Genomic DNA, 26,862 nt, shown 5'->3' on the forward strand with positions numbered 1-26,862 from the left:
ACTTAGCTCATTTAATCCTCACAAATACCTTGGACTCTATACGGATGAAGAAGCTGAGGTTTGGACAAGTTCTAGGTCTTGAACACGGTTAATAGGAACCGGATCTAGGCTTTGAATGTAGGTCTTCACTCCAAATCCTGTACCCTATCCATTACATGCACGCTGAAGCAACTTACAACTCTTTCAGGTATAAATTACAAAAACCAACTCATACTAGTTTAAACAAAAACCAAACAGCCCCTCCAATCACCACAACCATACACACCCCTACCCTGTCATTTGCTTCACTGATGGGGCACAAAGTAGAACCGGCCAGAGTAGCGTGGCTGTCATCACGATTCTCGTTCTCTCACTCTGCCCGTAGGGTTCCTCCACGTGGCTAGAGGAAAACGTGGCCAAAGCGTCCAAGATTAGCAACCCCCTGAGAAAACTCAGTTCTTGCCTACTGCTTTCATATTTCCAAGTCCTAGACATAGACCCTGATTGGGCTGGCTTGGGCGATTGCCTTCTTCATGGACCGAGTTGAAGCCAGGGGGATGGGGCAAGATACTGTGATGGCCTGTCCCACTAGAACCATATGGAATGGGTAGCAGGACAGGAACAATTACCCACAGGAAGTGGAGACTGTGGATGCTGATGTCAAAATCAGGAAGGGATACTGGATGAACAGATCCATCATACGCATACCCTGCATTATAGAAAGGATTTCCCGTAGAACTGGCAGCAGCATCCCTTAATTTTGAAAGTGTGTGTGTGTGTGTCCCCATGGGCCCAGCTGCTGGTCACAGACCTGAACTTCACGTTGTCCTGGGCCAAGAAAGCAAGCAGTCAGAGCTGCCCAGCCCGGTAGAGGCCCTTCGTCTCTGTTCTGGCATGTGGCCTAACAACTTGTGACACACTTTGAAGACTCCAGACACCTCTATTCCAGGCATTGCATTTGCTTCTAAACTTTAAGTAAAAAAAAAAAAAAAAAAGTTAAACCCACAGTAAAACATAATTTTTACATTGGTTTTGTACACAGGCACACAAAATGTAGCCAAAAATATTTCTTTTTTTTATTATTATTTTTTTTAACGTTTATTTATTTTTGAGACAGAGAGAGACAGAGCTTGAAGGGGGGGAGGGGCAGAGAGAGAGGGAGACACAGAATCGGAAGCAGGCTCCAGGCTCTGGGCCATCAGCCCAGAGCCCGACGCGGGGCTCGAACTCACGGACCATGAGATAGTGACCTGAGCCGAAGTTGGACGCTCAACCGACTGAGCCACCCAGGTGCCCCATCCAAAAATATTTCTTGAAAAACATCTACTACCTATCCTTATCCTGGGTGTTGCACTCTGATATATTCTATTCAATTTTACTTCCGTTTTTAAAAACTGCAGGGCATAACTGACTACAATGACTTCACGACAGGTTGCGACCGTTGGAGAGTACACAGTCCGACCATTCTGTGCACTGCCTCCAGTGCATCATCAGTTTGAATGGTGAGCACCTTCCCACCAAATGCTTCAAAAGCCTTTTGTTTCAGGACTCCAGCCCAGGAGGGTACGAACTTGCTACGTTGGGTAGGCGGGTCCTGGGCCTAACATCATCTCTCTGCTTCCTCATGAGGCGTCTCCGAGTTAGAACGGACACTTTCTCATACAGGCCCTGCTTCAGGCCTCCAGCAGTCAGATGCTCACTGCCTGCTGCTTTCGCTGAATTATTAAAAAGTTCTTTAACTTTGGGTCTGGGTTCCGGAGTTAGACCTAGGTTCAAATCCTAAACCTGACACTTAACCAACTGTGTGACTTTGAGCAAACATTTCGTGCTCTCTGTGCCTCAGTTATCTCGTCTACCAAGGGAGGATGGTGGTATTTACTCAATAGGCTGTTGTGAGAGTAAATGAGATAGTATCTACAAAGCACTTAGTGAGCAGTAAGAATTCAACAATCCACATTACCCTATTCTATATTCCATGTCAGTGAATGCTGAAAACCATTGGTTCTCCTCAACATGGATTTGTCTCCTTAACATTTTATTATAAACAATTTCAAACACACAGAAAAGTTGGAAATTGTATAGTGAACATCCATATACCTACCACCTAGATTCCATAATTAGCACTTTGCTATATATCTTTTATTATATAGTTATCTCTTATCCACCCATCAATCCATTTTTAAAATACATTTTATTTATTTTTTAAGATATGTACTTTTTTATTTATTCTTGAGAGAGAGAGCACAAGAGAGCTCTCTTGGGAGAGGGGGAGAGAGAGGGAGACACAGAATCTGAAGCAGGCTCCAGGCTCTGAGCGGTCAGCATAGAACCAGACACACAGGGCTCAAACCCACAAACCATGGAATCATGACCTGAGCTGAAGTTGGATGCTTAACCAACTGATGACCCAGGTGCCCGTACTTATTTATTTTTTAAAGTTTATTTATTTATTTTGAGGTGGTGGGGGGAGAGGGAGAGGGTGAGGGAGAGGGAGAGAGAGAGAGGGAACACGAGCAGGGGAGGAGGAGAGAAAGAGAGGGAGAAAGAGAATCCCAAGCAGGCTCCATGCTGTCAGCACAGAGCCTGAGGCAGGACTGGAATCCATGAACCACAAGATCATGACCTGAGCTGAAATCTGAGCTGTCAGCACAGAACCCAACACATGGCTTGAACCCACAACTGTGGAATCATGACCTGAGCTGAAGTTGGATGCTTAACCAACTGAGGCACTCAGGTGCCCCAGACATCAGTACTTTTTACAATGCATGTCGTTATCTAGTTTTTTTAAAGGTAAAATTTGCATTTGGTGAATTATACAAACCTTAAGTATACCATGAATGCATCTATCTTGGACACTTAATTCTATGTCCTTGGCCTCTGTTGTCATAGATACTGCTCTGCCATAGGTCCTCCTCTTCCAGGTAGGGGTGGGGTGGTAGGGGAACACACAGGAGGGGAGGGGCCCATCTAGAGGCCATTCATCCTTTGAGGTCCAGCAAGGTCCTGCTCCTCTGGGAGATCCAGACTGAGCTGATGTTCTAGTAACTGTGCACATCACCACTTCATAGATCCAAGAGAGTTGAAGATGTCATTTAATTTATGTGGTGTGGGAAGTCCTTTTGCCGTATCCTTAACAAATGATATTCAGTCTCTCTTTGCATGCTTCCAGCATCCGCACTAGGTTCGCTTTCCCAACTCAGTTCTTTTTATTGATGGGCTGGAATTTTTCTTCCCATAACTGCCAAATTCTTCCTTCAGAACACAGATTCAAGATCCCTGTTAAAATAGGAAGCCTCATTTCTCATTTGCCGTCTATTTTCTCTCAATTTCTCTAGGTTTTTCTATTCTTCCTCATTTGGCACTTTATCACATCCTGCCTTGAATTGTTCACTAATGTTTCATATCTTCTGTCTCCTTAATGAAGTTTCCTGAGGGCAAGGACCACATCTAAGGCTTCCGTATGCCAGTCTGAAACACCGCCCTCCTAGAAGGTGCTCAACGCATGGGTGTGATTGACGTAGAGAAAAATAAGAATATTACAGGTGTCAGATATAAATGTAACTGATCTTTGGGTGCCAACAACTTAATGAGCTTTAGTCTTTTCAATATATTTGAACATCATGAGCAAGAAAATTTGTACATCACCCCATCTATATTGTGTAGAGGAAGCAGCCTTGGAATATAACACCTTAATGAAGATCCTTGATTAATGAAGCTACAAATAAAAACACTGGTCCACTAACTCTGTTGTCAAAGTTGGGCTGCCTGAGCTGCCATGACTGTATACTTTGGATTATTAGGATCATAATTTTGGAGAAGAAAACCTTGCTGTTCAAGAATCTTCTCTGAAATGTCCACCCCAAGGCCAGGGCTGGGGAAACCATATTTCAGTCCAGGGCACATTCAAAGGGTTTTCTGGTATGAAGTTTCTTCAAATCCCCCAGACCCATCTTCCAAACAAAGTCTTCCTGTTTCCCATAAAGGGTCCTGATTTTTGGTGGATCATGTAAATGAAGATAGTCCAGTTCCATTCAGGTCTTATCCACCCACTTTCTTCCCAATTCATTCACGGGAAACCCAACTTGAAATGTCTCTATAAACTTTCTTTAATTCCATAAACGCCTCCATTTGGGGCAAGTAAGAACTCTGTTGACTCAGCTGGTTTCCATTTTTTCTGGTTGTGTCTGCAGAAAAGAGAACGGAGCTAATTTTTACCAAACTTTCTCCTCTCTGCTTCTCATGAGACCAAAAGTTAGCCAGATGCCAAATAATCACTCTAACAACCTAACTGTGTTCCTGCCCTGTACATTTTTCTTTTCTTCCAAAATTAAGGGACCCCCCCCCTTACCCACCACCAAACCCATGATCATGTATAGATTTCACAAGAGGCAAGAGCTGTTGACACCACCCAGATGGGGCCTGGGAGGCACTGGTTCTTCCCTGGACATGGAGAGCACTTTCAGAGAGCACAGAGAATTGGTGTAGAAGCCTCTGATATACTTGTGATGACTCATGTCCACTGGGAGCTTAGTAAATGTAAAATAAGTCTATGCAGATTTTTAAAGGCACATCATGCTAGCAGCATGATGGCACTCAAAAGGGCTGCTCTGGGGAGACATCTTAAAATAAGCAACTTAGGATCTCAAGGTTTTGGGATAAATGTGTCTTGTTCACTCCTGCTGTAAACCCACACGTCGTATATGGTCCCATGATAAGCATAGGAGTTACCTACTATTACAGTGACTGTTGTCCAGAGAGGCTGGGCCTTGTCTGGTGGAGGTGCTGAGAGGGAGTTCCTGCAAAAGCCGAGATCAAGAAGGCCAGAGCAAGTATGTCCAGCTGCCTGGGGTGCATCAGGGGTAGCCTGGGGAAGCTCAGTTCTGTGTTCGGTGCACTTAACATGGTGCCCAGAACAAGTACAAAAAACCCACTGGGTTGACTGCAGAAATGGATGGACAGTAAAAGAAGGGATAGGAGATGATGGGGAGAGGCCAGGACAATCTTCTGAATTGTCCTGGGTAATCAGGACAGTTTCCCTGAGCAGAAATAGCATCCAGGCTTGTATTTAATTGCTTGCTTGGTGCACGGATGGTGAGTCTATTTGGTTTACATGAAAGTACGGCACCAAATAAAACAGCTGCCTTCAAAACAAGATGGTTTTGCCTTCTGGAGCTGACTTATTAACGCTAGCAGTTTCTCCTTCACTTGGGAGCAAAAAGATCTGCCCCTTGTGTGTACAAGTCAAAGCTAACCTGTGTCAACTTTTTTTGAACCTATGACTTCTAACCATGCTATTAATTCACAATGTCAAAAGGCTCTTCTTTTGCACTGAACAGGTTAAAGATACTTAGCACAGAGTTGGATACTGGATCTACATTTTAAAAATATCTCGGAGCACCTGGGTGGCTGAGTGGTTGAGCTTCTGACTCTTGATTTTGGCTTGGGTCATGGTTTGTGGGTTCTAGCCCCACATTGGGCTCCACACTGACAGTGTAAAGCCTGCTGGGGTTCTCTCTGTCCTTCTCTCTCTGCCTCTCTCTTGCTCGCTTGCTCTCTCAAAATAAATAAACTTGAAACTTTAAAAAAAATCTTTTATCTCAGCTAGAAGAGCTTTATTTTAATAGTCACAGCACTGCCTGAAGGACTGATAAACTATGACCATTAAATTATGAACCTTTTAAATGATCTTTAAATGGCCATTAAAAAACCCAAATACATTACAATGTATAACACAAATATGTTATATATACCTAAATAAATGTTTTTCTTGAAACCATCTTTTTACTCAAATGATGCCATTATTGCTAGAAATTCAGAATCTCTCTTTCAAAGTAGCCTTCAGATAAATCAGCACATAAAACAACAACAACTAGCATAAAAGCAAAACGATGTCACCTGACTTGAGGGTCCCAGGTTTGCTTCTTTGAGCCAATGCAATTTTCTGTCTTTCACACTTTTTGCAACTTTGTCCCAGCCCATCTCCCCTCTTTCACATCATGAACTAATAACTAAGAGATCCCAACAGATGTGTTTTAATAGTGCTGAGAATGGAAATGTCCAGCAAAAAGACAGAGCAGACAACTGCAGCCTGTAATCTCAGAGACCAAGGGGCATGGCCACTGACCCAAATCTATAAAGACTGTAACAAATGTAGTGGGGGTGCCTGGAGGGCTCAGTCAGTTAAGCGTTCGACTTTCGATTTCAGCTCAGGTCATGATCTCACGCTTCATGGGATCAAGGCCCACTTCGGGCTCTGTGCTGACAGTGCAGAGCCTGCTTGGGATTCTGTCTCTGCCTCTCCCCTGCTTGTGTCCTCTCTTTCAAAATAAATAAATAAATAAACTTAAAAAAAAAAAAAGAAGAAATGTAAGTGGTTAAGTGGCCAAAGTGTCCTCAACTCAAATCAAGTTGAACCTCCATTAAGCCAGAGAATATTCCTTGGTTATAGCCAAGAGGTACCACCATGCATCCAATGCAGACCTTGATTTGGTCAAAATCCTTTTCTGCAACAAGCCAGAACATGAGCACTGCCCAGCCATGCTAGAGCTGGTTGCCACTGGATGTTGGGGAAGTTTGAGGCTCAGAGATAAGGTAAAAAAGAATCAATTGTTGTTTGAATCCCCTCAATGGCAGCAGCTTTAAGAGAGACTTACGAGAGTTGTCTTGGGCCAGTATTTAGGGAAGATTAATTTGTGTGAGTTCTAGTTGTGTGGAGCTATAGGAGAGAACACCAGCTCAGGTAGCCAAGGGTAATAAAGAACCTGGGGTGTGTCAAGATTTGGAACCAGCCAGAAAACCTGGTTGGCTTGTTTTGATTATTAAACATTATGTGATTGTTTTAAAACCATAAAATGCTTTTGTTGATATGTTATTACCCACCATGAAAGCAAACAAGCTTCAACCTTTCCGTCCTCCCAGTTATCACTTAGGCACATTCACCCCTATCTCCTTTGCTCTTTGCTCTTTCCTTATCTGTTCCTGTTCTTATCCATCCCAGACTAATAACCCGTGCAACATCTGTTCTCTTCTAAATCCATTCCTTCCTGCTTCCTGAGTTCCTGTTCCACCCATTATGCCCCACCCATTCACCTCGTCAATCTCTCTCTCCCTCTTCCCCATCATCATTCAAATATGCTCTAAGATCTCCTAACAAAGGGAGAAACACTCTCTCATGCCATTCCATGCTTAGAGGTACTTCTTGTTTCTCACACTATCATGGTTTTTGTTTGCTTATAGTCAGCCTTCTGGAAAGGGAACACTCTACTCACCACCTCCAATTACTTACATCCCATTCATACTCGAGCTCACAGCAAGTCTGGTTCCTGAATCCATCACTTCACTGAAATTGGTTTTGTCAAGAGACTACCTCCACCAAATCCAATGGACATCCCCCCTCCCCATTAATCCACTTTCTCGACTCGCTTCCCTCAGTGTCTATGGGAACACACTCTACTAGTGTTTCTCCCATTTTCCCAACTGTTCCATTTCATCTTTCTTCCTCCACTCATTCCTCAAACATTGGGGATCGTTCTTGGCCTCTAAGGGCATTGATATTTCTTCAGCTCTTAGGAGGAAGCTCATTGACAAACAGTTAGTTCACAGTCCAGGCCCTATCTTGATCCAAAGGGTCTGGAGTTGGTGCTTTCTCCCTCTTTTGGGGGCTCTTATCTTCCAGATATCTGGTTTAGTGAGTCAGCCTGTGGCCACTTGCTGCTGGGAAAGCACATCTTATAAAGGCACAGTTTCACCAACAATGCTCTAGACACCAAAATCAACCCCTTTTTGTTTCCTTACCCTTTTTTTCATCATGCCTTTTCTAGGATTCAACTTTCTGCTCTATAAAAAGGATAAGACAGAGTGGAGACTTGCCTCTGGGTTTATGAAGACACGTGGCCATTCAGTCTGTTGGATCTTAGATGTGTCCGTTGCAGGCCAGAGAATCTGTGGCTTCATGAGTTAGACCCAGCACACCAGGGCCAGGGGCCAGTCCTTGAAGGCAGGGGCTAAAGCCATCAAACATCAAACCTGCATAGGTAGGTTCTTTATAAACTTATCTGTCCCAGAGTCCCAGAACAGGATTTAGGGGTTGAGGTCCATCTTTATCTCACGATTTGTAGCCATAGCCTTTTTCTTCTCTATAAACACTTGTCCTGAGAGATCTGACCTACCCACAGGGATCCAAATATTGCACGTGGGTAATGATGCCAAATCACCATCTCTAACACAGAGACAGGATTCCTGACCTTCAGGCCCATATCTAATTACAGGATCAACACATCTAAAAGTTAATTCATTAGCAGTCCCCAAACACCTCCCTTCATTTCCTTCTCCCCATTCTGTCTTTACCTGCCTCCCCCGCTCCCTTTCTGTATGGTTAGATGCTACTTCTTCATAAAAATGAGCCAAACCAAGATATCACTTCACTGGAAGGTTTCCCTGGCCCCTAAGATTGGGTTGGCCTTCCACTATGTTCGTACAGTGACCTGCACTTTCCCAATATGAAATTGCATTATAACCACTTGTTCCCTTTCCAGTATTCCTACTACAATGCATTCTTCCAGGGCAGGAATGCTATCTTGGATGTGAAAGTCCAAGAATAAGTACACAGGTAAAATGGAAAAACTGTCCTGTTGCAGATTGAAACACTAGCCTTCCTCAAACACAAGCCATCAGTTCATTGAGCTAGCTGAATTTGTAACATCGTTTTTCTTCCACCATTGCCTTCAAATGAACTCTGTGTCTCCTTTCTTACTCTTTAGTGATTTCTCCAGGCTGAGTCCAAAACTTCAGTCTCATTCAGGTACTAGAACATTCCTATCTGGGGATATTAAAAGCTCCAATCTAAACCCACACTTGAGTCTCATATCTGGTTTAGTTCCTTTTCACTATTCAGCCTAGCTCTTACATAAGGGTTAAGAGTCTCCAGTGGGGAAGGTGGTATGTCTGTTCTTTCATTCTTCCAGATTTGCCTTTTTCACTTACCGCCCCCCCCCCACCCCGCCCAGCCTCCCAGTCTCCCAGTCTTCTTCAGGATCCACTAGGGCTGAGCAGATGAGAAAAATGAGAGGAATTGATGAGGCCATTATGTTCAACAGGGCAGTTTGTAGTTATCGCCTGAGGGCCTGAAGTCTTCTTCATTCCAAGCCCAACTCTTTTATAGGGCATGCTAAGACTTTTGAGATGCCCTCCACTACTCCCACCACGGAGTCTTCCCACAGTGCACCACAAGTGATGCACTATCTGGCTGATCTGGGTCTCTCTCTGCTGAGACCCTTGCAAGGAAGCTCTCTGGCTATCACTTGGCCCATGGGAATCAATTCACTCTTAGCCTTCCAAAATCAAGAGTTGGATGCCTGACTGAGCCACCCAGGTACCCTCACTCTTAACCTTCCAAATGGCAGAATCACATCTTGCTATCCCTGCTGCCCTCTCTCACCTTACTCCACCACCCAGCTCCAGCTGGCTGGCTGCACTCACAGCTCCATGAGAGCCAGGTGCCAGGCCTCATGCCCCCAGACTCCAAGAGACACGTGGTAACTTCTCCCAAGACACTTCCATTCTCCGCTGTGGTAACAGCATGGTAACTTCTCCCAAGACACTTCCATTCTCCGCTGTGGTAACAGCACTCCACAGTCTGAAATGTTTTTGCCACTCAACAAGCTTCTGTCCACAGAGTAAGAGACCAGTTTGTCTCCTCTTCTTGCACGACCTGTCTCCCAAGCCTGAGGCTCTCTTGCCCCCACTCTTTGCTTCCTTTGGGTGAAGGATTCCCCTTTCCAGCGGGGAACAGAGGAAAAAGCAAAGCTGGCATGTCTTACGAATTCCCTTCAAAGCCCTTTCTCTCCTGAACCTCTAGTCTTTCCTTAGCAAGTCCTGTGGGATTTCTTTAGCATCTTCAGAATGCGGGGGTCCTTATCACCACCGACTTCAGCTTTAAAGCTGTGGCCAACACCTGCGACAACAGGAAAAGTGCCATCGCACATCCTGTCAGCTGTTGCCTCTGCTTAAAACATTCTTTCTCCTGCCTTGAACCTGCCTTCAGCCTCACATCACTGCCCCATCAACTTCATCTAAAATATCATAGTAAAGAGTGAGGAAAAAAGGGTTCTACTGGAACATTATCTTCAAACAAAACAAAAACATCACAAAAACATATTCTGTCTCTTTTATAAAATGGATGTTGTATGATTGTACACTAATTCGTAGAATGAAAAAAGAAAGAGTTTTTTTTGGCATTAGCTGTTTGATAAAATTATAAGACAGCACAGTATGTCTTCCTCCATTTTACATTCAAGGACAGGAAGATAAAGAGGAATAATTTTGCAAAAAAGTATTCAAGAGTTTCGTCGGTTTCCTGAGGGCCCCTCTTCGGCCTTTGATATTCAAATCACCTTCCTTTGAAGAGCCTGACGTGTCAGTTTCCTTGTCAATTTTCTCTCCTCTGCTAACTGAGCTAGTTCCTCTGCCAGATCCTTCTTTGTTAAGTTTACCCATGAACGAGTAATTCTCCAACTTCACTGCCCACTTCCTGAAAGTGCATTTGATTTGCATCTTATTTCTGCATATGCACAACATTGGAAACAGCTGGAGGATGGCTGGCCAGGAGGATGAAGCAGCTGGCTAGGAAGGAGGCTGCTTTAATTAGGATGAAGGTACTTGCATATGGACACATTTTATGAGTGCCAAATTCCCCAGTCACCACTGGGTTGTAACAACTTTTGCTTTCCCTTGCCACCTTATGACTTTGGGCTTAGATACTGAACAGTGGGATAACCAGGGGTCTCTGCCAGCCCCCAGGAAGGAGTCGTACCTTAAGTGCTTCTTAGCTAAGATTAGGAGGCAGGGACTGATTGGAGCCAGTGGAGAGCTCACAGGAGACACGGATGGTCGGGGCTGAGGATGGCTAGGCTGAGCCGCAGAACCCGGAAAGGATTGGAAGGGTCTGAGAGAAGGTAAGGGAGCTCCAAGACCATTTTGGCTTCTGTGACCAAATGGGTGAGGCTCAGCCCTGAGATGGCACAGAAACTATCCAGTTTGGCAAGACAGCTTTTCAGTCCTGAGCCATCAACAGGACTGGAGGCATCTTTATAAGATAGCAGACTACTTAGCAGCACCAAGGGAAAGCCTGGAGCTTCAAGTCATAATTTGCAAAATGGCTCCCCTCTCTAGCCAAACACTTCCAAGAAAGGGCTTTTTCCTAAATCTGCTGCCTCACACCCAGTACTTGGCCTCTATAGCTGAGGCTCTGCCAGCAGAAGTCCTTCTGGGTCCACTATGTGTAAAAGCAGAATATTCAGCCTAATGTCCTGTTTTGACTTAAGACCATTCCCCAGTCTCGGTGGCACAGAGGAAGGAGGGAAGCCATCACCGGTCCTTTCCATAAGCACTTCCTGAACTAGGAAGGAAGCAGGGATACAGAAAGGAGAATGGGACTGGGTGGAGGGACACAGCGGGCATCTGAGATGGTGCCCAGAGATTGCTGCCTCTGGTATCCACAGCCTTGAGTAACCTCCTCCCCTAACGTGGGCTGGATTTAGTGCCTGGCTTCTAACAAATAGAATATGGCAGACATAATGGGTGTCATTTCTGAGAGATTAGTTATGAATGGCTGTGCCTTCCATCATGGTACTCGCGCTCTCTCTTGAATCCTACTCACCCTCCTCCAAATCAAGCCTTCAGCTGAGATGCCCACCCCACGAGAGCCTTTAGTCAGAGCCACCCAGCTAAGATGGACTCAGATTCCTGATCCTTAGAAACTGGAGGAGGTTATATTTTTTGTTGACCGTTAGCATGATAGATGGTTCTCCATCCCCTTATTTTCAATCTGAAGGTGTCTTTCGGTCTAAAGTGGGTCTCTTGTAAACAGCATATAGATGGATCTTTTTTCTTATCCATTCTGTTACCCGATGTCTTTTGATTGGAGCATTGAGTCCATTGACGTTTAGAGCGAGCACTGAAAGATATGAATTTATTGCCTTTATGATGCTTGTAGAGTTGGAGGAGGTTATATTTTTTTGTCTCCAGATGTAATTTTGTGATAATTTGTTACACAGCAATAAACAATGCACAGGGCAGGGGGGATTGTGTAGGGGTTGTTTCCCTGAATTCTCAGTCCAGGTGAGAGGAAAATATCAGAATCTCCAAACAGTCTTCATTACCATGGAAGACACCTGTGATCCTGGGCCCCAGGAGTTTGATTTTTTAAGAAATGGCTCTCTAACTTCCATTGCCACAGTCAGGTCAAGGGACATATGTGTAACTCAAATGGCTCTGCTCTTCCTGTCATGGTCTCCCAGCTCTACTTGCTGCTACTACCTTAACTAACTGTGGGTTCCTTGAATGGAAAGACTGTGCCTTATTTATGTTAGTTACCTGCCGGGCCAGATGTTGGCATACATAGGAGATGCTTAACAAATGTGAATATATGTGGTCTTAAATACGTTTGTGCCTTACACTTTTCACCAAGATTCATGCTATCCTCGTCTGCACCTAGGGGACCAAGCTTACACCTCTATTGTCCCCAACCCCTGCCTTTAAAAATGTGTTCAACTCCACTTTCCTTAAGGAGACCACTGGTTTATTTCCACTGTCTCTACACCAAAAAACCCACCCACTCCCACCCTGTGGAAGGAAGAAAGCCTGAGTAAATATGGATCGATAACAAAAGAGCATCAGGAAATAGGCCATCTGCCCCTTCCAGCTAGCCTTTGGCATTTGCAAGGCTAATCTCAGCACCAAATGTAAGCTATGAAGCCAGTTTTCTGCAGGGAAAGCCACACATGGAAAAGCATTTGTAATACAGCTTGAACAAATGAAAGGAGGAAAATCTTAGGGAAGGATTGGAAGATGAAGGAGGAAAATCTGAGTCTGTCCAAATCTGAGGCCATAAAAAGTGTTTGAAGCCATCAGCTGGTATCTTGGAGGAGATCCCAGGATAAACAAAACCTGCCTGCAGAGTCTGGATAGTGTAATGTTCACCCTGATTTGAGGAAGGCGCTGAAGTCCTTCCAGCTGATACAGACAAAGCCTTTGAAGATAGCCAGCATTCCAGACACAGAGCAGGCCACAGGGCGGGGTTACCATCAGGCTGGGTACACAGGGTCTGCAGGTCGGGTGGAAACCAGGGCTGCAGGTCAGGAACAAGGACCAGCATTTGAAGTCAGGGAAGAGAATGGCGTCCTAAAACTAAAAGATGATTGAGTCCTATGAATTCAACAAAAGGAACATTCGTTCAACTCCTATTGTCTAAGTGTCAAGCACGGCTCCACGAGACAAAAATATTCCATTAAACACATCAGACATGAGACTTCCGCCTGGTAGGGAGACAGACGTTTCTACACGAATAACAACTCAGTGTGATGTCCACTCTCATAGGAAAACATTCCGGTTCAGCTGCACTAAGGAAAGCTTCCCGAGGGAAGGAACCGTTGATGTTTAGACCTGAGGAGGAGCTAGGTAGTCCAGAAAAGAGTAGAAGGAACTGTGTGAAGGGACGAGCCTGTGTTAAGGCCCAGAATCACCAGAGGGCTGGCAGTTGGAAGATTTGACAGAAGGGCAGAAAGTGAGATGAAACCATCAGGATTATTCACACTAAAAAGAAAAGGCTACAAGTGGAACGAAAGTTTTCAATCCTAAATTGTTTACACAGAGGACGCTCACTGACCTCCCCCACTGAGTCTCACTCGGGGGGGGGGGGGGGGGGGGAAGGGGCTTCAGGAACCCCACTCAGGTGGGTCAGCCCATGTATAAGAGCCTGAAGGTACAACAGCACTGTCACCAGGGAGAGACAGGTGGTCCTCAGAACTTCTCTCGTGTGTGGGGTGGGGTGGGATCAACCCCAGGGGAATGTTTAGGAAGAAGCAAGCGGTTGTTCCATGGACTCTCAGGGTGAGTCTGTTACCCGCAGGGCTTTCGTGTTGCCAAGTGCGCGTGCAGGTTGGGACCAGGCTTGCTGAGTTTGGGATCACAGGGGAGTCCTGGGGTAATTGCCAGAGGCCTTCCCTCTCCACCCCGCCCCCCACCACGGTACCCCCATTCCCATATTAAAAGAACATCACTTTGAAGGACCACCATTTTTTTTGCGTTTCTCACAAGTGTCAGTTTGACTCTGTCTATAAGAAAGGAGAAGGATCTTGCCCGTTCTTTCTCCTCTTCTTTCCTTTTCCCTGCCTGCCGACAACGTCCCAAAGACTGAGCCTAAAGGAGAGACAGCTGAGCACTCCAAATGCACCACCTGCGGGAGGCATTAGCCGCTCTAGCTGAGATGGTGGCTGCTGTGGGAACTAACGCCCCCCTTTAGCTGGGGCTCCCGTTCCGCCCCTCCCGCTCCTGCTCCCTCTGGGCCGAACCAGTAGATCTGGGGAGGAAGGACGGTGATCAGGATGCTCAAAAAAGAGCCATAGGGGCCAATAAAAATATGGAAAAGTCCAATCTCCTGGTACTGAACGAAACACAAAATCATGTAACATTTTAAAGCCTGTCAAGCCAATTGGATGATAATAAGGACGAGTGAAAGTAAAGGCAAGTTCTAGTTATTGAAAGTTACACGTAAAAAAAGGGGAGCGATTAATGGCACCACCTTCTCACTTCTCTGTTCCACCATCCCTGGGCAAAGACAGGCCGTTTCTCCACTACTGGGGAAGGATTAGCTACCCCCTGGCATGGCTGCACTTGGTGACTAGGTGGGCTTGCAGCAGGGACAGGAGAGGGAAATCACTGCTGTGGCTTATCCTGAAAGCCAGCAGATGCCCTTCAGTGGCCCAGCCCATGTGCAGCACCAGACCAGACACCCCAGACCTGCGTGAGAAGCAGGGCATTCTCTCTCGCTGACATTTATCCTTCTAACCAGTAACTGGTAAGAGGAGTTGTGGGCATAATTCCTTATGGCCCAGCCACATAACTTGTTACTTAAAGCAACAATGTTTAGCTAACTACAGAAATCAAAGCATTTCTTAAACTAAGAGAAGCCAAGAAAAAGCCTGGGTCCTGTTCACCAATACAGAGCTCTCTAATTTATAACATTTTATTTATTTTTAAAAAACTTTTGTTGATGGGGGCGCCTGGGTGGCCCAGTTGGTTAAGTACCCGACTTAGGCTCAGGTGGTGATCTCATGGTTTATGGGTTCGAACCCTGTGTCGGGTTCTGTGCTGACTGCTCAGAGCCTGGAACCTTCTTTGGATTCTGTGTCTCCTCCTCTCTTTGCCCCTCCCCTGCCCACACTCTGTCTGTCTCTCTCCCCCTCAAAATAAATAAACATTAAATTTTTTTTTAAATTTTGTTGATGTTTATTTATTTTGGGGACAGAAACACAGAGCCACAAGCAAGGGAGGAGCAGAGAGAGAGAGAGGGAGACAGAGAATCTGAAACAGGCTCCAGGCTCCGAGCTGTCAGCACAGAGGTCAATGTGGGGCTTGAACTCACGAACCACAAGATCATGACCTGAGCCGAAGTCGGACGCTTAACTAACTGAGCCACCCAGGTGCCCCTAATTTATAACATTCTAAACCAAAACATAGTACAGTATTTGAATCTAAACACAGTCATTATTTGTCCCATTTCAAGGAGAGACCCTCACAAGGCAATATTCCTCATAGCCTCTGGACCATTTTGTTTCATCCCAATCCCCCCAGAGAGAAATCATTACAAATGGAACTTTAAGAAATACCAGTGTATCTGAATTGTTACTCTTCATCTCAGAGCCTTAAACACAGAGGGAGAATGAGGTCCTATTGACCTTATATAAAAGAGAGTAGTCCATGTTGCTGGTAGAAACCACCTCCAGAATTCAGCAAGATGGGAACTGATTGTAACCAAAGATGAAAGACTGGTTGATGCTGGCTGGTCATAGAACAAGATAGAACATTAGATTCTATTTTCCATGCATCAGAAGCTTCAGTGCTCTTTAAGAACTAACCTGTCAACCTCGCATCCCTTCCTCACATCAGCACTGTGCTGGGGGTAACCTCTGTGCGTTCGCTGGGACGATGGTTACCAGCCTCCGTCACCTCCGTGTGGAAATGCGGCTTTCCTATGAAATGTATGCAAAACATTCATAAACTTCCTTTCCAGGCTGAATAATTCAAGCTCCTTTCAAATGTGTTTTATTTTCTAAGCCTCTGTTTAGTGTTTTATCCCCCTACTTTCATACCTCTGTAGCTGCGGTTAATTCTTGGCTAAACTGTTGCACTGGCCTCCTCACCGGCTTCCCTGCCTTCTGCTCATCCCAGGCCCTCTGCCAGCCTGAAGGCTCCCCAAGTCCTGAGCTGTAAGAACAGGACTTCCTACAATTGCTCCTCTGTCCTTAAAGTGCAAGACAAAGGGAAGGGAAGCCAGGCAGGGCTGGAGGTTGCTAGGGAACGTAGTAGTCAGCAGGGTCTTTTTAAGAGCAATCTGGGCTCCTGATCCCAATTCTACTGGCTGTATGACTTCCCGCAAGGTAATTTTTAAATTGGAAAAACCTTTACCTAAGGATTAGGTATTATTGCGTGGAGTTTGGTAGCCACTGCAAAAGTCAAATGTGTCTGCTGTATAGAATGTCCTCAATAAAGGTTAATTCCTTGCCTTGCCTCTACAATTGGCAAAATATGGCATACTTCATGGGCTAAATTACAGTATCCAAACAGGCTGTGTGAATTTGGGCCAGACGATGCCACGTGGGCAGCCAGGGGATGTGAAGTGGCTGGTAGGGCAGAGCAGGCATTTCTAAGCATTTGTGACACTGAGTCTCCCTCCCAGGCTTTGTGACCAGACGCCAGAGATTATAGTCCTGGAAATGAAGGCTCAAGGAACTTCTTAGCTCAAGAAACGTCTGTGTTGTCTCTTTTTCCCCTCTTCTCAATGTTTATTTCTTCCTAATATTTCATCTCTGTATGTCGCGTCTCCACCAACTTGTTTATTGACTTTCTTGGCCTCTTCCTTTGCTGGATCCTCTGTGACTTTTCTACTGTATTGCAGAGGATGTGTATGTTGGTTTCATTTTGTGTTTATACATTAACTCATTTAGAATGCTTCCCTTGCTTCGGGGTCTCCAGGCACACGAGCAAAACAAACTGTTAGAAGCCAAGTGCAGCTGAGATCCTTCTTGGAGGAAAGGGCAAATGGAGGGGACAGTAACAATTCAGGAAGTTACCAGTCACGGTGGAGTGGCACTCAGCACCCCCACTGGGCCTGGGCACGCACATGCCTGCCCTCAGGGAGTTTCCCTGTCTCCACACCAGTGTTGCCAAGTCACAGACCTGGCACTGATGACCTTGCATCACGTAGTGAAGAAGTTATTCACTCTTCAGTTATTCAGTGCTTTCCCTCCAGGCCAGAAATAGTTCCAAGCTCGGGTTTAAGAATAATTTGTATTCATCGTATGTATTTGTATGATTACCAATGACACTAGTTTTCTCTTTACCATAGTCACAAAAAAGCATCACTTTACATTACTTATTTTAGTAAAGAGTGTACATTTAAGAAGAAGCACCATGTTACGACTCCCAGCAGTGGAAGGCCTTATGTGAGTTACAGAGTCTTGGGCGGGGCCTCGAGGAGCTTTGGGGTTTCCTGGGGTGTCCTCCTGGCCTGGCTGAAGCCGCTTTTGGGGGGAAAGGAATAGGTGGACCTCAGTGACAGGACACGTGCAGGTCCCAGGGAGACAGGCCCATCTCCTTGTCCTGAAGTCCTGGATGTGGGAGCCACATCTTTCCACTCCCTGTATGTATTAAGCCCAAACACTTTCATTTAAGCTTTAGCTTAAGAACCAAGAAAACCCAGCATACTCTTGTGAAGAGTAACATTTTTCAAATCAGCCAGCTATTTCTCTAACAGATCCAGAGGATCCTCTAATCAAAGGCTTTCATTTTAAAAATAGCTTATTCAGAAAGAACTCACTGCTTTCATGGGTATATAGATACAAAGCAAAAATTACACAGCAGGTGCCTGCTTGCTGGTTTGATTGGTTGGTCAACATCCCACGTGTGTGGAGGCCCACACCTCTTGAGGCCTGTGGAGAAGATGGGGTGCAGAGAGAGATAATGTGTGTGTGTGTGTGTGTGTGTGTGTGTGTGTGTGTGTGTGAAATCATGTTCCTTTGGAGTGAAAACCTGGGAAGATCTATACCTCATTAGTGGGATTAAAATGAAGAGTTCCAAAAGAGGTGATATTTCATTTATCTGCCATCTTGAATCTCCAGTGAAGGCTCAGCTGGGCACAGTGGGATTTGCAAGCCCATCTGGGAGTTGGGCCACCTAATTACTCTCTTAAAGGGGTGTAAAAGGTTAATGGTGGCTATATGTTGGTGGCTGCTTTATGGGTTAATTTTCTTTATGTGTTTTCTGTATTTTCCAAAAATGATTACAGTGATATATGCTTTTATTGTCAGAAAAATAATAAAGGTTATTAAATGAAATATCCTAAGCTCAATGATTTGTTACTTGGGCGAATTAGTTTGAGAATTAAATTGCCCTTCCAGTTTCCTGATAGTCACAAAGCCCTGAAGTCAGGCCCCAGGCAGAATAAATCACCTGCTCTGCTTCTGGCCATCCGGTGGGTGGCTCCCATGGCAACGGGGCAAAGGTCAAGGAGATGTTGTAGGCACCCCTACAGCCGTTCAAACCTACCTGCTCTCAGCGATCAATAAAGAAGATGTCCAGGTGAGCATTCTGGTCTTTGGACAGCCTGAAAATGACTTAGTCTGCATATGTTGTGGCTATTCTCCACTTGGACAAAAAATTAGATTTTAAAGTTTAAGTGGTGACTGGGAAGGACAGTAACTACTTCAATATGTTTAGCATTGGCTGGAATGTTCTTAAAAACTGTTTAGTTGGAAAGAACTTGGTACAACAGAATTGGGTGGTAAGCCTCTTGGGGCAGAGGACCCCCCTGCCGTTTCATTCCTATCATTTCCTCGTCTTTGCACCTCTCCCCCAGCACCAACACGTGGGTGGGTGTGAATCCTTCAGGAAGGCCAGCGTAGCAAAATCTCAATTTAGGAACCCCAAATCAATGTATTCAGGTTTTGTAAAAATAAACCCCTAAATTTGTGTTTATGAAAGGAATCACAAAAAGGCTTCTTCAAATAGTGCATATCTTTGCAGCATTTAAAATGTTTTGTTTATAATTGTTTGATGTTTCCAAGCCCATTTGGGTAACATATGAGATAAGTATGTACTCTAAGGGCAGGTGTTTTTTATTTTATTTTTTTATTTTTTTTATTTTTATTGTCATTTTTATTTTTTTCAATATATGAAATTTATTGTCAAATTGGTTTCCATACAACACCCAGTGCTCATCCCAAAAGGTGCCCTCCTCAATACCCATCACCCACCCTCCCCTCCCTCCCACCCCCCATCAACCCTCAGTTTGTTCTCAGTTTTTAAGAGTCTCTTATGCTTTGGCTCTCTCCCACTCTAACCTCTTTTTTTTTTTTTTCCTTCCCCTCCTCCATGGGTTTTTGTTAAGTTTCTCAGGATCCACATAAGAGTGAAAACATACGGTATCTGTCTTTCTCTATATGGCTTATTTCACTTAGCATCACACTCTCCAGTTCCATCCACGTTGCTACAAAGGGCCATATTTCATTCTTTCTCATTGCCATGTAGTACTCCATTGTGTATATAAACCACAATTTCTTTATCCATTCATCAGTTGATGGACATTTAGGCTTTTTCCATAATTTGGCTATTGTTGAGAGTGATGCTACAAACATTGGGGTACAAGTGAAGGGCAGGTGTTTTTTAATTAGAGAGAGAGAGAGAGGAAAGAGAGAGAGAGAGCTGTAACATACAAAGTACAAAACTTGAATATACTTTTTAGTGAATTTTTACATATGTATACACCCATTAACAGACCAGGATATAAAGCATTTTCTGAACCCCAAAAGGTTTCATCATGCCCCTTCCCAGTCTATATTCCTTCCCCTCAAGGAAAGAATTTTGTTGACTTCTACCACCATCCATTACTTTTGTCTTACATGGAAGATTCATCTATAAGAGAACTAAAAGTGCAGTTACTAAAGTAGGTGGAAGGATCTAGACCCCATCTCTCTCTCGATACATATATATCTCATACAATTTGCCATTTCAAACAATTTTAAGCATACAATTTAATGGTGTTAATTACATTCACATTGTTGGGCAATCATCACCACTATTTCTAAAATTTTTACATCACCCCAAAAGGAACTCTATTCGTTGAACAATGGCTGCCACTATTCCTTCCTCTAGCTTCTGGAAACTTCTAATCTACTTTCTGTTTCTGTTAATTTGCCTATTCTTGACATTTCATGTAAGTGGAATCACACAAGACCTAGTCTTCTGTGTCTGTAGCATGTATCATGTAGCATGTATCATATAGCATGTATCAGAACTCCATTCCTTTTTGTGACTGAATAATATTCCATTATGTGGATATAGCACATTTTGTTCATCCATTTGTTTGTTGATCAACACTTGGGTTATTTCTCTGGTGTGCTTTTTATTCATTTTTATTTTTTATTATTACTATTTTTTTTTAACACATATATTTTTTGAGACAGAAAAGACAGAGTGTGAGTGGGAGAGGGGCAGAGAGCGGGAGACACAAAATCTGAAGTGGACTCCAGGCTCTGAGCTGTCAGCACACAGCCCAGTGTGGGGCTGGAACCCATGCATTATGAGACTGTGACCTGAGCCAAGGTTGGGCGCTTAATTGACTAAGCTACCCAGGCATCCCTCTGGTATACTTTTTAAAAAGACAAAATAATTCTTTTCATTTTCTTGATTTAAGTAACTATATGTTTGGATAAAGGTTAGATATTTTTAAAATGTAAGGGGTGAAATCAAATATGCCTTTAATAATTAAGATTGAACAGATTTTAGGGGTGCCTAGGTGGCTCAGTCAGGTTAAGCGCCTGACTTTGGCTCAGGTCATGATCTCACGGTTTATGAGTTCAAAACCCACGTCGAGCTCTGTGCTGACAGCTCAGAGCCTGGAGCCTGCTACAGATTCTGTGTGTGTGTCTCTCTCTCTGCCCTTCCTCTCTTTGCATTCTCTCTCTCTCAAAAATAAGTAAACATTAAAAAAATAAAAAGATTGAACAGATTTTATAAACATTACCTCTGGCTAGTTTAAAATTATATTGAATAAGATATTTATTTTTTTTTTAATTTTAAGAAGAAAATTGCTTTTATTTTCCTTAGGCAACAAGGTAATTCCTTTTTTTTTTTTTTTTTAAAGTGGGCTTCATGCCCTGTGCAGAGCTCACTGTGGGGCTTGACCTCACAACGGTGAGATCAAGACCTGAGCTGAGATCGAAAGTTGGAAACTTAACCAACTGAGCCACTCGGGTTCCCCAAGATAATTCTTTTAAAGCACCTTGTACAATGCTTGGAATATAGTAAGCATTCAAAAAATTAGTTTTTAAAATCATATTTTCAGGAAATGAATGCTTTTTCAAGATGGAGCAGAATCTCTGGCTATTTCTAGCACAGTTTTATTTTACACTCTTGCACAGGAATTCAGGCAGTTGAGAGTCAAAGACCATTTATTTAATATAGACTATGTGTCAGGCATTGTTCTGGACATAAGGGTCTAAGACTTTAGGGATTACTCAGTTCAACCTATCACCAGTAAAAAAAAAAAAAAAAAAAAAAAGAGGGAGACACAGAGAGAGCTAAATGATTAGTCCCTGGTCATTCTAACCACTATATAGCAAAATTGGATGTTTTTCTAACATCTGTCTTCAAATAGCAGAATTTGAACTTGATAAATGCATGTGGACTGGATTAGACAGTCTCTTCCCCAGGAGACATTTCCCCATTCTCCTATTGTCCACACTGGTATCAGATATGTCCACAAATCTGACACTTCCTTCAAAAGACAGGACCTAATTCTCCTTCTCTTGTGTAACCGCTGGACTTAGTGACTTATTTTTAAGGAAGTGAAAAAAGGTCGAAGTGACACTGTACCAGGTAATTAAGGTACTGTGGCTTCCTCTTGCTCTCTCTCCAGATTATTTGCTCTGCTGGAAGTTGACTGCCATGCGTGAGGATATTTAAGCACTCTGTGGAGAAGCCCACAGGGCAAGGAACTGAGGCCTCCAACCAAGAGCCTGGTGAGTGACTCACCTTGGAAGTGTATCCTCTGGCCCCAGGCAAGCCTTCAGATGAGTGCAGCCCTCACCAGCTTGACTACCATCTCAGGAGGCCCTGAGCCAGAACCACCCAGCTAAGCCACTCCCAGAGTCCTGGCCCCCCACAAAGTGTGTTAAGTAATAAATGTTTATTGTTTAAAGCTGCTAAATTTGGGGGTAATTTGATATACAGCAACAGAGAACAAATACACTCTCTTATTATCACTTTACATTCACCCCTACCCTCACAACTTCCCTCTAATGACTTATTTTACAGTTTGTACTCTTGGGGCAATGACTGACGCCTTTGTTTCCGTTCTGATATTTTTGCTATGTTTCTTTATTGAGATGTAATTTACATACCACAAAACTGGCCAACACATTAAAAATCGGTTGGAAGAAACACATAAAAGTTATCATTTTAACCATTTTAAGCCATACAATTCAGAGGTATGTTGTGCAAACATCACCACTATCTGGTTCAGAACTTTTTCATCACCCAAATGGAAACTCCCTATTCACGGCTGACAAATTTTAAAGGGTAAAAAAAATTTTTTGTTCCCCAGATATGAAATAATCAGGTAGTAGCAAAGAAGAACAATTAAATTAATAAACCTTTTCTTTAAATGCAAATGAACCTGGAAAGAAACATCCTCAATGTGAATCTGTTCACATTCTTATACAGAAAAGAGAAACCTAATGAGATGCATTCTATAATGGATAAAATAAAATCTCAAATAAAAGTTTTACAACAACTAGTTTTGACAACTCCCTGTAAATCCACTGAGTACAGAACACCATGTTGTACTTGGCAATCAAGGGACTGGAACTGGGGACAGCCCTGGGAGCATGGCGTGGAGGGTGAACGGCTGTCATATAGTGATGGCCTCTAATCTCATGGTATTAATAAACACTGGGATTAGAAGGATCCAGAAGAACACGTGGGCTCAGTTAGTTCAGAGTATCTGCCACAGGTGAGGGAGTGGTAGGTGATGGCATTTGGGCCAGCTGTTTGCCAACCCGGGCGTGGGGTAAAGGTTGGTAACAGGTGTTTTTAGTTCTAGCACCATTTCCTTCCAATCATCTTATTTTAATACAATACAAATTGGTAGTGACCCGAAAATATTGCTACTGAATTGAAGGGTGGCTATACAAGGACCTATAGCAGATTATTTGCTGGTTTTAGTTTCTAGTGTCCTATGAAGAACAGAACTGACGGTTATTGCCAAAAGGGTATCTTCGGCAGGCATACTTCCCCATTTCCCTCTTGGAGAGGGTATTATGGCTTCACTTTGGAGCGTCCTCTGACTGTCCAGATCTGCAGACTATGCTCCTACCCCAGGAGGGCAGCTTGGGAACAGAAAAGCAACAGTTGGAGGATATTTACTCTAAACCTGTATTTAGCTCACTGGATTTTTAACGGTGTGCCGCTCTCTCATTTGTTCAACTGTCCATTCATTCATTAAAAACAAAAAAAAAAGTATTGACCGCCTTCTATGTAACAGGCACCGGTCCAGGCAGTGGGGACACCAGTGAACCAAAGGGTCCCGCTAATGGAAAAAAGAGTAGAGTTTTGGCACATCTTTTTCAGAGTCTGACATTCTTCAGAGCGCATCTGTACTGATCTGCATTAGCAGGACTTTCGCGAGACTGAGAAAGGGCCGGTAAGTAAAACCTCATCCTGTTTCCCCAACCCCAGAACCTCAATACAAGCAGTAAGACTGAGAATAGGGAAAGGTGGACGTGCTGTCCTTTGCTTCACTGAGGCCCAGGATCTCAGATGCTGGCTATTTCCTTTCAAACTGCCCCCCTCCATCACCCCGGGACAAAACGACCGTTTCCCGGGGTTTCTCCTCCTAGCTAGGGAATAGCATGCAACTCTTAATATATTATGAGACACAGCCACATTCATAATTAATTCCATGCAACTTAGAATAGTCTTCAGCAAACAGATGACACACAGCCACGCATCACCCACCCGGCCCCTTCGCGTCCACCACGAGCATGCATGCAGAGCCAGATGTGACCACCTTCTCTGGGCAGGGCTCCAGCTCCGGTAGTGGAGGCAAGAGGAAGGCAGGCCCCAGCAGAGATCCCCAAACCGATGGTGCTCAGCGTGGAGAGGCAAGGCAGCCTTCCCGGGCACAGGATGCCTGAGTCAAAGGGAGGTTAGGAAAAGAACCACAGGGGAGAGGGGGTAGCAGGAAGTCTAGACCAAACGAGTAGTGGCTAGGAAAAAAAAAAAAGAAAACTGGGGATAAAAACACATTTCTTTACTGTAATAACCCAAACCAAGAAGCAGGCATATTGCCATGCTGACCGTAACTATGAAAAGGGCCTTATGCTCCATGACGAGATGAGTGACGGAGTGAGGGGTGAGCCAGGGGGGTTATTCACACGGAATGCCTGCACATGATATCTCGCAGACAGGGAGATCCCCTGGCCAACAGGACCATTAAAAACTGTCTGCTCCCTACATTTGTTACAAGAAACATGAGGCACTCCAATAAAACCCAGCTATTGGCAGGGGGAAATGTAACATCTGACTTGTGAGGCAAAAAGAGCCAGCTGCTCCAGCCTCTAGGACTCAACGAGAACTTCCTATTTCAAGTCAAGTTCCCAGCTGTCCCACACTCAGGAAAAAGGGGTTGAACTCAGCCCCCCTCTCCTCTAGACACACACCCCAGCCAACAACAGGACTGTTCCAGGTTTTATCAGCTTCTTATATGCACTGGGGTTTGAAATGAGATTCCTCAGTGTGGTTCAGAAACAAGAGAAGGACCAGGCGAACCCAGGCTGGGAGAGACACGAGATGCAGGAGTAAAGGCCTGAAGTCTAACTTGTGACAGAAAAGGTGGTCTGGCTCCCCCAGGCTGCCAGAAGTCCTATACCCAAGGGCCCCAGGCCCCAGTGCCCTTGGGGTCACAGCGGGGGTCCTGTGCCGGGAAATGCACAGGCACTGAATGTTTGTGGTAGAACTGGAGGCGGGAAAGGAGCTGCTCGACAATATGGGGATAGTCTCTTGACAGGTCATGTCTTTCTTCTGGGTCCTGATCAATATCAAAGAGCCAGAGGGTCTTGGTCGGTGGGTCTGATGAGGGTATCGCAGAATCGTTGTATGGAGACGGCGGAGGAAACCAACAGCCACAGCCTGGCAAAGAAACACAATAGTTTATTGCAGGAGAGGCATGGTAGACAGGTTCTAATTTCAGGGGTTGTGGACGTGGACACATAAAAAAGATGTGGCCCTTGATGCTGTATCTGTATCTTTCTCACTCTAACTCCTGGTTCACTGCTTCACAACCAGGGGCTTCCAGGAATGTGCACGCATGTGTGTGCATGCGTGTGCACGTGTGTGGGTGTGGGTGGGGGGAGTTTTAGTTGTCACAGTGACTCAGGGAAGCTGCTATCAACATGTAATGGTCATGGGCCAGGGAAGCTAAGACATCTCGCAATACATGGAACGGTACCAAACAAAGAAGAGTTGTCTTACCCCAAATGCCCAAAATGTCATCATTATAAACATTGGTTAATTGCATCACAGTCTTTACCATCACACCACATATTTTAAAAATATTTAAAAGAGGTCACTTTTGGGGCGCCTGGGTGGCTCAGTGGGTTAAGTAGCCGACTTCATCTCAGGCTATGATCTCAGAGTTCATAGGTTCAAGCCCCATGTCGGGATCTGTGACAGCTCAGAGCCTGGAGCCTGCTTTGGATTCTGTGACTCCCTTTCTGCCCCTCCCCATCTTGTGCTCTGTCTCTCTCTCTCTCTCTCTCTCTCTCTCTCTCTCTCTCAAAAATAAACATCAAAAAAATTAAAAAATAAAATAAATAAATAAAAGATACCACTTTTAGAGAATGTGCTCAGAGGAAGCAACCACATCCCTCAGCTACACACTTGATTGAGGATATAGCTTTCAGAGAGTCTCCCTCCTAGCCTCATGTGCTGTGCTTGCCAGCCACGCATCTCTGAAATCTGATTTTCCATGAAACATTACAGTGGCATTTCTTCCTTTCACCGCCCCCTACAGTTAATTCTCAACTTTTTATTTTTTTTATTTTTATTTTATTTTTTTTTTGTGGTCAGGACGGTAGATCACACCATTCTTCCTCATTCAGCGGCCCCCCAGGTATGTTCTGCAAAAGGCAGTTGTTTAGTAAAGTTCTCCTTGATCTGGTGGGAAATGCCAAGCACCCTACCTGGGTAGCCGGTGAGGAGTTTCCAGTTCCCGTGTCTAATTGCAGCATGCAGAGATGTGTTGAAGGCTAAATACGCTGGATGAGAAGAATCATCCTTTGCTGGTGCCAGGCTTTTCCCAGGACCTGGGAAGAAACAGTTTGGGAGACTTAGATCACTGTTATTGAAATGTGTCGTTCTAAATCAACATTTAATATCCTTCCTGTAGAACAGTAGCTTTTATCCCATGAGTGTAAATGTGTATCCCACCACAGACACGAAATCTTCTATTAGATATAAACAGAAAGCTATAGTTACTTTAAACATCAGTCATAAACCACCACGAATATAAGGTAATCCCAAAGAGATTAGAACATGAATTCATCCTTAAAATTACTGTGTTCTGTGAACGTACATCTGGCCGTGTGCAGAACAGTGTTCTGTAATAGCAGGAGAGGCTGTTTTTCATGTGTGCAGTTTTTCTTTTTGCTGCTAAATGATTGAATTAGATAAATACATTTTCTATATATACTTATAGATAGACATATGTAGCTAATAGATTATAAAGTGTACATTTTAATGGAGTCTATCTCAAGCTGTGAGAGTTCA

At 44.2% G+C, this 26,862-nt stretch overlaps 1 protein-coding gene and 1 long non-coding RNA gene across 2 annotated transcripts in view; both read right to left on the reverse strand.

Moving 5' to 3' along the window:
* Nucleotides 1-28: 28 nt before the first annotated feature.
* On the reverse strand, nt 29-16,313 carry LOC123386769. The gene is made up of 5 exons (XR_006601185.1): nt 16,128-16,313; nt 15,894-16,007; nt 2,801-4,163; nt 791-948; nt 29-379 (listed from the first exon to the last, which is right to left on the reverse strand). It is a non-coding gene; the product is annotated as an uncharacterized LOC123386769 (long non-coding RNA).
* Nucleotides 16,314-24,631: 8,318 nt separating this feature from the next.
* Nucleotides 24,632-26,862, reverse strand: part of ARSB (arylsulfatase B) — a 170,099-nt gene continuing 167,868 nt past the window's right edge. Inside the window, 2 exon segments of the mRNA NM_001142259.1 lie at nt 24,632-25,224; nt 26,277-26,399. Of these exon segments, the coding sequence (NP_001135731.1) occupies nt 24,959-25,224; nt 26,277-26,399 (389 nt within the window). The 3' untranslated portion in view covers nt 24,632-24,958.

This window comes from Felis catus, chromosome A1 (genome assembly GCF_018350175.1).
Source record: "Felis catus isolate Fca126 chromosome A1, F.catus_Fca126_mat1.0, whole genome shotgun sequence".
Taxonomy (NCBI): domain Eukaryota; kingdom Metazoa; phylum Chordata; class Mammalia; order Carnivora; family Felidae; genus Felis; species Felis catus.